Raw genomic sequence first — 9,477 nt, forward strand, 5'->3', positions numbered from 1 at the left:
GAGGCAGGCTGCTGAAGAAGCCAGGTGGTCTCCCTCTCCTCCAGCAACCAGCTCCCCTCCTCGTCTCCCAGAACCAGAAGAGGGATGAAAAGGGCAGAGCAGAGACAGGCAAGATGGATACGTCTCAGATTGCTTGGGAAGGAATTGCATGATGAGGAGCAGCCTTAGAGAGCGGCAGTCCTCGCAACTGCCTCATTGGGACAAGATCTACTGGGAAGTGTTGCTGGGACCACTAGGCCTGCACTGTTTTGGATTCTTTGAATAAAGAGATAACTTCACCTGACACCTTGTGAGTTATTCCCAACCTGCTCCCAAGTCCCAACTTCACATGTACAGTGGTACCTTAGTTGTCAAACTTAATCTGTTCCGGGAGTCCGTTCGACTCCTAAAACCGTTTAAAAACCAAGGCGCGGCTTCCGATTGGCTGCAGGAGCTTCCGGCGCTCAATCGGAAGCCGCATTGGACACCCAGCTTCCGAAAAATGTTTGCAAACTGGAACACTTACCGTATTTTTCGCTCTATAAGACGCACCAGACCACAAGATGCACCTAGGTTTTGGAGGAGGAAAACAAGGAAAAAAATATTCTGAATCTCAGAAGCCAGAACAGCAAGAGGGATCGCTGCGCAGTGAAAGCAGCAATCCCTCTTGCTGTTCTGGCTTCTGGGATAGCTGCGCAGCCTGCATTCGCTCCATAAGACGCACACACATTTCCCCTTACTTTTTAGGAGGGAAAATGGGAGTCTTATAGAGCAAAAAATACGGTACTTCCGGGTTTGCAGCGTTTCAGAGCTGATTTGTTCAGAAGCCAAGCTGTTCGACAACCAAGGTACCACTGTAGTCCGAACAAGACGAAGACCTTGACTCCCCCCACCGACTACAGTTCTACCTGCGTGATGTAAAACCAGGTTTCCATGCAGTTTTAACTATGCAAAGATACACAGCCAGTCCTCCTGGAGAGACAGGCACACAGTTCGAGTTCTAAAAAGCTCTCTCTCTCTTTTTAATAGACAAAATGGCAGGAACTCTGTCCCCATCCTTGATCTAGTGGCACAACCCCCTGTCCAGTTAGATGCACCGGTCAGATTTCCAGTGAGGTGGAATCCTGTCCCTGGGGTTCACCGTCGCCTCCCTGCACGGACGCCGCCTTTGACTGGCCGGCCGCAGGCTTGTTTTTCTTGGCAACACCGCTCTTCGTTTTCTCCTCGAGGCCCACGTGGGACTCGTGCTGCAGGGGGGGCTGTGAGGGCGGCCGGGCCTCCCACTGCGACTCCTCCCCGAAAGCATTCACGTCGTAGAGGTAGTCCAGGCTGGTCACTGCGCTGAGGATTTCTGGCACGCTGTAATCGAAAGATAATAGCTCGTCGGGCAAGTTGAGGGACCGGATGTCACTGGTTGAATCCTCGCCAGAGAAGCAACTGTCCCTCAGGCTGTCTCCCCAGTGCCGGCTGTGGCGTCCGTTGCCCAAGCCGTCCAACGAAGCCTCGGTGTCTGAGTTCACCGGAGAGCAGTCAAACAACTTCATGGCATCTTCTAAGAGGACCTTTTCCGGGAGGTTGAAGGACACCTCCTCCTCCTCTATAAGTGCGTTCCCGGCCGCGATGATGCTCTCTAGGTCCATGCAAGACTCCGCTTCGGGCATGATGTCCGCAGTTGGTGCACCGAGGATGGCCTGGTGGTCTTCAGGAGAGGTGTTTGGCAGGGCTGGAGGGTCCTCTGCGAAATCTGGGTTCCGGACGTCGTCTGCCTTGTCCGCTTGGAAGTCCTTGAAAGCTTGGAAGGCCAAGTTGTGGCAGTCTTTCAGGGGTTCATAGGCCGCTGCCAGGGCTGGCCGCTCGCTCGGGTTCAGCCCAGGGATCGTGGAGAGGAGCTTATGCTCCTTGCTCTGCCCTGGACCCTCGCTGTGGAGAGAGACCACCTCTGCAAAGGGGGAGCTGTGGGCAGGGCTCCCCACGAAGCCGATGTGGTCCGCCAAGTGGGTCGAGGGCCCCTCGGGCTTGAAGAAGGGCAAGACGAACGGGGGGTTGCTGGCGACCGGCTGATAGGGCTGGTATGGAACCGGCTGGACAGGGCTCTTGAGGTACTTCTGGCCGTCCAGCAGGTAGGTGTTTTGCGGGCCCGGAGCACCAGAGAGTTTGTACACGGAGGGCTGGACGAAGTTGGCCGTAGCCCATTCGATGCGGTAGATCCGGGGGTCGAAGAAGCACCCGCACGGAGCCATGTGGAAGCCTGGCAGGGGGTGAGGAGAGAGGAAAATGAGGGACGGATGAGGAGCACCCTCCAACGTGTGTCCTGCTCCAATCTACCAAGGCAAGGCTGGCTGCCACTTCCTTTGACTGCAGCGGGCAGGTGTGGGGGACTCCCTGGTCCTGAATGGGGTGACTGTGCCCCTGGAAGACCAGGTGCGCAGCCTGGGAGTCATTTTGGACCAACAGCTGTCCATGGAGGCACAGGTCAGTTCTGTATCCAGGGCAGCTGTCTACCAACTCCACCTGGTACGCAGGATGAGACCCTAACGTCCCACGGACTGTCTTGCCAGAGTGGTGCGTGCCCTGGTTATCTCCCGCTTCAACTACTGCCATGCACACTACGTGGGGCTACCTTTGAAGGTGACCCGGAAACTACAACTAACCCAGAATGTGGCTTTTAGACTGGCGACTGGGAGTGGCCGCTGGGACCACGTAACACCAGTCCTGAAAGACCTACATTGGCTCCCAGCATGTTTCCGAGCACAATTCAAAGTGTTGGTGCTGACCTTGAAAGCCCTAAATGGCCTCAGCCCAGGATACCTGAAGGAGCATCTCCACCCCCATCATCCAGCCAGGACACTGAGGTCCAGCTCTGAGGGCCTTCTGGCAGTTCCCTCATTGCGAGAAGTGAGGTTACAGGGAACCAGGCAGAGGGCCTTCTCGGTGGTGGCACCCTCCCTGTGGAACGCCCTCCCATCCGATGTCAGGGAAATAAACAACTACCTAACACGGAAGCCGCCTAAGCCGCAAGCAGCATCTGCTGCAACCCCTGGCAGGCGCTCCGAAGCCAATGCGCCGGCTGCTGCTGCCCGCCGTTTCCTTGGAGGGAGATGGAGCACGCGCCCAACGACCCCTCTCCTCCTCCTCCTCCTCGCCGCCTGCCAGCTGGGCTGGCGGCTGGGAGGGAGCCACATGCCCCAGTCCCGGGAGGGAGAGGGAAAAAGAAGGCACTGCTCCGGCGGAGGGATAAAGCGTGCCGTATAAAAAGTGCGCCGCGCAGCCTCACACCTACAGCATTTTTGGTGAAGCCTAACCGGAGCCCGGCTTCTTCTCCCCCTGCCGCTCCCGTGCATTTGATAGCTTCGGCGGCTGCGCCGGGGACTCGGTCAGGCCCGCGTCCCGGAGCTCAGCTGGCGAGCTTGTGTGGCTGATCTTCGCGTTGGAGGGGGGCGGGCGCGCTGCAGCTGGATCGCCGACCCTCTTTGGGCGCAGCTGGCCCGGATCGGTGGTCTCTCTCGCCTGCCTTCCCCCACCCAATTCACGGCTGCCTGCGCTGCGGGGTCTGCTCGGATGTCCTAAGAGGGGGGTGGGGGTGGCGAGGGAGCCCTGACTTGCGCTTTCGCTCCCGACCCTTGATCCTTCTTGCCCAACCCAAATCTTCACCCTCCAACTCAGCCACCCACGCGCCCTCTTCCCGGCTCCGGGGTTCTCGCTTCGTCTCCGCAGCAAAAGGAAGGGAGGGGAATAAAAACCCGAGGCTGCCTGTCTTTCAGAGAAGCCGCTTGTCCGGAACTAGAATATAAGTAGATATTCAAATGTACACGGGCCACATGACGAGGTCTGGCGGGCCGGATTCAGCCCGCGGGCCTTGTGTTTGACACCCATGAGCAAGAGGGATCGCTGCTTTCGCTGCACAGCGATCCCTCTTGCTGTTTTGGCTCCTGGGATTCAGAATATTTTTTTTCTTGTTTTCCTCCTCCCAAAACTAGGTGCATCTTATGCTCTGGTGCGTCTTATAGAGTGAAAAATACGGTAAGTGTTCCAGTTTGCGAACTTTTTTCCAAAACCGAATGTGCTCCAATTTGAGTGCCACACTTCCGTTTTGAGTGTTACACTTCTGTTTTGAGTGTTGCACTTCCAATTTGAGTGCTATGCTTCTGTTTTGAGTGTTACACTGAGGTCTGTCTGTTTTTGCTATTTATTTTGCGTTTTTGTTTTGGACTCTCTCTTTGTGACTGTGTGGAACCCAGTTCAGCTACTGATTGACTGGTTCTGTGGCTGCAGTACATTGTTTATTGCTTTCATTTTATGGATCAGTGGTCTTGTTAGATAGTAAAATTCACGTCAAATTGTTGTTTTTAAAAGTCTGGCATAGATTAATCCATTTTGCATTCTATGCATTCTATGGGAAAGCGTGCCTCGCTTTTGGAACGCTTTGGTTTTGGAGCGGACTTACGGAACGGATTAAGTTTGAGAACCTAGGTACCACTATATATAAAAATCTGCAATTGAGAACAGTTGATGATCCGTTGGCCATCATTTTGAGTGTTATGCTTCCAATTTGAGTGCCACACTTCTGTTTTGAGTGTTACACTTCCGATTTGAGTGCTATGCTTCCAATTTGAGTCCCACACTTCCATTTTAAGTGTTACGCTGAAGTCTGTCTGTTTTTTGCTATTTATTTTGCGTTTTTCTTTCAGCGGCTCTTTTTTGTTTTGGTGACTGTGTGGAACCCAGCTCAGCTAGTGATTGATTGTGCGACTGCAGTACATTGTTTATTTTTTTCATTATATGGATCAATGGTCTCGTTAGATAGTAATAATCTCATTAAATTGCTGTTTTAGGGTGTGTGTTTCTAAAGTCTGGAACAGATTAAGCCATTTTGCATTACTTTCTATGGGAAAGCACGCTTTGGTTTTGGAACGCTTTGGTTTTGGAACAGAATTCCGGAACGGATTAAGTTTGAGAACCAAGGTACCATTGTATTGAAGTATTGAAGCCTGGCGCCCCCTTCGCAAAGTCCAGGAAGCTTCTGCCGGGCTTAGGGAGGGGGGCACTTTGCTCCGACGGGTCTAAGAGCCCGCCTGCCACCTCCCCGAACCTCAGCCAGGGGTATCCCTTGCCTGAAACCCCGGAGAGTCTCTGCCAGTCAGTGTGAACAATACTAAGCTATATGGAACTAGCTTCTATCAAGGCTGATATCCTATGGTTTCTGTGCAAAACCTGCCAGTGTGGTATTGGGCTAAGTTACTGAAGATGTTTTATGAAGATGAGAACAAGAAAAAAATTAGAATCTTGGGGCGTTTTCAGATGGGCAGCAAATAGGGCTACCCAATCCTGGCTCCTCAGCTCTAAGCACTATTTGCATGTAGTGATTTTCTGTACGTTGTGTGCAGAGGGTCTGTGTGCATCTTCTTATGTTGTATCCACACTGGTGAGCACAACATAGCCATGGTCACCAGTCCCATGGAGGTGCCCTGGAGGGGCCAGATCAGGAGGAGGGGCTCAAAGAGTAATTTCTGTTGTAATATACAGCTGTTGACTCACACTTGCATGCATGAAAGGGTTAAGCTGAGCCCTGAGCTCAAGTTGCCAGTGGGTGGCTAGCAGCCTTTCCATCCTCTCTCCCTCCCTTCCTCTCTCTCTCTGTGTGTCTTCCTGGAAGAAAGGAGCTGTGCAGAATGGCTCCCAACCGAAGGATAACCACGTGAATAAAATCTCTCTAAAGGAGATTTTTACAGCCTGCATAACACAAAGCCTGCATTATTCTTTTGAAAGAAACAAGTTCTTTCTTTTAAAGCCATTTGGAACCTTTTTCTTCCTTATTTTACTGCCAACGGACGGAGACTTGTTTTCTGTAACTTCTGAAACTCTGCGTGTAAAATACTCACTTATTTGCAAAGCTAAGGGTCTGTGATTTATTCTAGCCTAAGTATTTTTGTGTGGAATGCTTGCCTAAAGGTGGATGAGGGAAGATGTAAAAATCTAGCCAGGCCACAGAGAGGTTAGGCTGGCCTCAATCTGGTGGCTCCGATCTGGTGGAACGCTCTGTCCCAAGAGACTAGGGCCCTGCGGGACTTGACACCTTTCCACAGGGCCTGCAAGACAGAGCTGTTCCACCAGTCCTTTGGCCAGGGCACAACCTGACCCCCTCCTTTGGCAATCCTCACAGAGCCCAATGGTTGCCATTAATCTGATTTGAACTGATTTTATAATGAAATGATTTTAGAATGTTGTATCGTTTTACTGTTGTTAGCCGCTCTGAGCCCGGCTTTGGCTGGGGAGGGCGGGATATAAATAAATTATTATTATTATTATTATTATTATTATTATTATTATTATTATTATTCCTGTGTGTGCAGCAGATGGGCTTCTGTGTCCCATCCCAACGGCAAGCAAAATCAAAACTAATTATGCTTGTGTACTTTGAAGTGATGAATTCCATTACTTGGCAGCAGGTGGCGGAACGTCAATTGGCTCAGTTTTCTTATAGCAATAGCTGCCGACCAAATCTCAGCTTTAGTCCATCAGAAAACTAGCCAGGTATCGCCCCACCCTGTCCCGAGTCGAGATTTACAGGCCACAATCCGCAAAGGCCCACCCACGCGCCCACAAGAGTTGCTCCTTTCTACGCACCACGTAAGCGTTACCTGCCGGGGGTGTTGCAAATAGCTCTTTCTCTTGGCTGGGGGGGTGGTACAAACTGGGTGTCCCTGTAACGTCAACACACAGAAAAAATTCATGCTCTACCCTCTGCTTTTGCCAGCTGTGATAGGAATTTTATGGATATATGGTAATGTTCATAAGCGTACCAGCCAAGCACGTACATAGATCAGCACAGGAAGACCGACCTGGAACCATTTTGATTCCTAAACTGAGTAAATGTTTTCTCTGCAAGGTCAAAGTGGGAAACCTCTCCATTGTCTCTTTCCTCACAAATCCTGTCTTAAGGGAATGAATAAGATATGAATAGGGTGTGAGCCTGTGACCTGGCCCAGGAACTAAGTATTTATCATTACAAAAGACTGGCCAGGCTCCCCAGTAACAGGTAACCTGTCAGATGAGATAAACAACGCACTAAGATTTCTGCTGTAGACCGCCTTTTCTGTGATGTAGGTATGATGTATCTGAGGGGTGGTCTTAGGTTACACCCCTTCTGTGATGTATGTATGATGTTTCTGGGGGAGGTCTTGATCTACAGGATGGGAATTTCAAAAGTCTTTATAAGGCCTTGCATGCCATTTTTCTGGATCCCTCCTCTCTCCTGCGTGTGAGGGGAGCACCCTGTTGCAACAGATCAATAAAGATCAAGGTTACTAGCTGCTTTGCTTCTCAATATTCTCTGGTTGGCCTCTGTTATTCTCTCCTACCAATAGGGAACCTATGTAAGGACTCTATATGGGCTCTTGGATACCCCATAAGGGAAAAGGGCAATTTTTGTTTACAACACAGTTGCGTCCTTTCTCCCATTCTGTCTCCTTGGAATCTCCTCCTCTACTTCCGGTTTGGCTCCGAAGGGCTGAGCAACCCCTTTAGGTTTCACCCCTTAGCAACGATGCCAGGCAAACAGTCTTCCGGAACAGATTCCGTTTGACAACCGAGGTTTGACTGTACCTTTTGTAGTCTGCCTTCCTGAAACTCAAATCCATTGTGCCTTTTCGGTGAGCCCTTCTGTGTGTGTGTGTGTTTTGCATTGAGGGTTCCTTCTTTTTCCTTCCATGAGTTTTGCAACAGCTCAGAAGCGAGTCCACAGCCCTTTGCTCTCGGATGCTCTGTGCACCCGAAAGCTGCTGAGCATCTGTGCACAGTTTTGCAGCGCGCTTCGTAGTAGCTGTGCCGCTCAACCAAATTTCAGCAACGGCTAGATATCGGGGCTCTATTCTGCGTGGAATTTCACACACGCACACAATCCTAATTCCCCACCCTAATAATCAGAATATAATTCAAAAAGCCATGGGTCTGAAGGAATGTGCTGCGGCGGCGGTGAAGGCACACTTCCTTCCGCACCAAGATGGCGCATGTTTCAGCAACGTTGCTCCAGCCATGTGCGAGTACACTTATCCTCAAAATATGAGCGCCAAGGGGAAAAGAGGCCTGCGAGGGCACAGGAGCCATTGCTAGCGATGTGAGAGAAGGGAAAGGAAAATAAGGACCGTGGTGGCTTGGGATTGGGAGGCTGCGACTGAAGGACAGGTTACCTCCTTGCAATAATAAAGGTAAAGGGACCCCTGACCATTAGGTCCAGTCGTGACCGACTCTGGGGTTGCGGCGCTCATCTCGCTTTACTGGCCGAGGGAGCCGGCGTACAGCTTCCGGGTCATGTGGCCAGCAGGACTAAGCCGCTTCTGGCGAACCAGAGCAGCGCACGGAAACGCCGTTTACCTTCCCGCCGGAGCGGTACCTATTTATCTACTTGCACTTGGATGTGCTTTCGAACTGCTAGGTTGGCAGGAGCAGGGACCGAGCAACGGGAGCTCACCCCGTCGCGGGGATTCGAACCGCCGACCTTCTGATCGGCAAGTCCTAGGCTCTGTGGTTTAACCCACAGCGCCACCCCGTCCCTGCCCTTGCAATAATATGGGGTGTAAAATTAGTTTTACAGGAGGTTGTAAGGGGGAAAGCTGTCCGCCCATAATATGCTGTTGAGCCAACAAGCCAATCACCCCCATGGGGCACTTGCCATGTGAGCTGTCGTCCTTAGATGTGGGGTTGGCCTCATCCCAGAAAAACACGAGGTAACAAAACCCCGCTGGCGTAAACCGATCCTACCTACGGAGGCAAGGTTTTCAGGGAGGACAAAAGCCGGGAAGGGCCGGTTTGACTGTCCGTCTGGTCTCTCTAAAGGCCGAGGGGTGTACGTCTCATGCTGGGGGTAAAACAGTTTCGGTTGCTGCATAATCCGTCCGTTGAGCTGAAGGGCACTCTGCCCATCTGGACCCCTTTTGCCTAGGGGCGCCTGCCCGAGGACTGACTTCCTGGAGCCGTCGCCACGGAGAAAAAGTTCTGTTTGGATGGTTACTCGGGAAAGGGTTCCAGGTTGGCCCACTCAAGTTCTGAGGCAGAGAAGGGGCATTGGAGTTGTAGAGTTGGAGGGGGGACCCCGCGGTCATCTAAACCCACCCCCCGCGGTGCAGGAATCGAACCCGCGACCTCGCCAAGATGAAGAGTCTCGCGCTTTTGCCGACTGAGCTATCCTTCAGAGATGCAAGAGGGAGAGTTGGGGAAAATGAGTATGGTGGTGGGGAACAGAAATAAAAATGTGGGTGATCTTGTTCCCTTTACCTTTGCAAAATTCTGATACAGTGGTACCTCAGGTTAAGTACTTAATTCATTCCGGAGGTCCGTTCTTAACCTGAAACTGTTGTTAACCTGAAGCACCACTTTAGCTAATGGGGCCTCCTGCTGCCGCCGCTGCACGATTTCTGTTCTCATCCTGAAGCAAAGTTCTTAACCCGAGGTACTATTTCTGGGTTAGTGGAGTCTGTAACCTGAAGCGTATGTAACCTGAAG

At 51.7% G+C, this 9,477-nt stretch overlaps 1 protein-coding gene across 6 annotated transcripts; it reads right to left on the reverse strand.

The window, feature by feature from the left end:
- Positions 1 to 977: 977 nt before the first annotated feature.
- Positions 978 to 8,948, reverse strand: PRR22 (proline rich 22). 6 transcript variants are annotated; one of them, XM_053372678.1, is made up of 3 exons: positions 8,737 to 8,948; positions 6,618 to 6,680; positions 978 to 2,227 (listed from the first exon to the last, which is right to left on the reverse strand). In XM_053372678.1, the coding sequence occupies exons 1-3, from the start codon at positions 8,861 to 8,863 to the stop codon at positions 1,080 to 1,082; spliced, it is 1,338 nt and encodes a 445-aa protein (XP_053228653.1). In that variant the 5' UTR covers positions 8,864 to 8,948; the 3' UTR covers positions 978 to 1,079. The 6 variants fall into 6 exon arrangements, with proteins under 6 accessions (XP_053228653.1, XP_053228656.1, XP_053228657.1 ...); XM_053372681.1 differs by having other exon boundaries at positions 8,741 to 8,830; XM_053372682.1 differs by having other exon boundaries at positions 6,604 to 6,680; positions 8,741 to 8,830.
- Between the last annotated feature and the right edge of the window lie 529 nt (positions 8,949 to 9,477).

The sequence above is a fragment of the Podarcis raffonei genome, chromosome 18 (genome assembly GCF_027172205.1).
Source record: "Podarcis raffonei isolate rPodRaf1 chromosome 18, rPodRaf1.pri, whole genome shotgun sequence".
Lineage (NCBI taxonomy): Eukaryota > Metazoa > Chordata > Lepidosauria > Squamata > Lacertidae > Podarcis > Podarcis raffonei.

Excerpts from the sequence above, each read along its gene's own strand:
- PRR22 (XM_053372678.1), bottom strand. The coding sequence starts at position 8,863 with ATGCAGCAACCGAAACTGTTTTACCCCCAGCATGAGACGTACACCCCT. Across the intron at positions 6,681-8,736 it reads TGAAAACCTTGCCTCCGTAG|GGACACCCAGTTTGTACCAC; the intron begins GTAGGATCGGTT and ends TTGACGTTACAG. Across the intron at positions 2,228-6,617 it reads ATTTGCAACACCCCCGGCAG|GCTTCCACATGGCTCCGTGC; the intron begins GTAACGCTTACG and ends ACCCCCTGCCAG.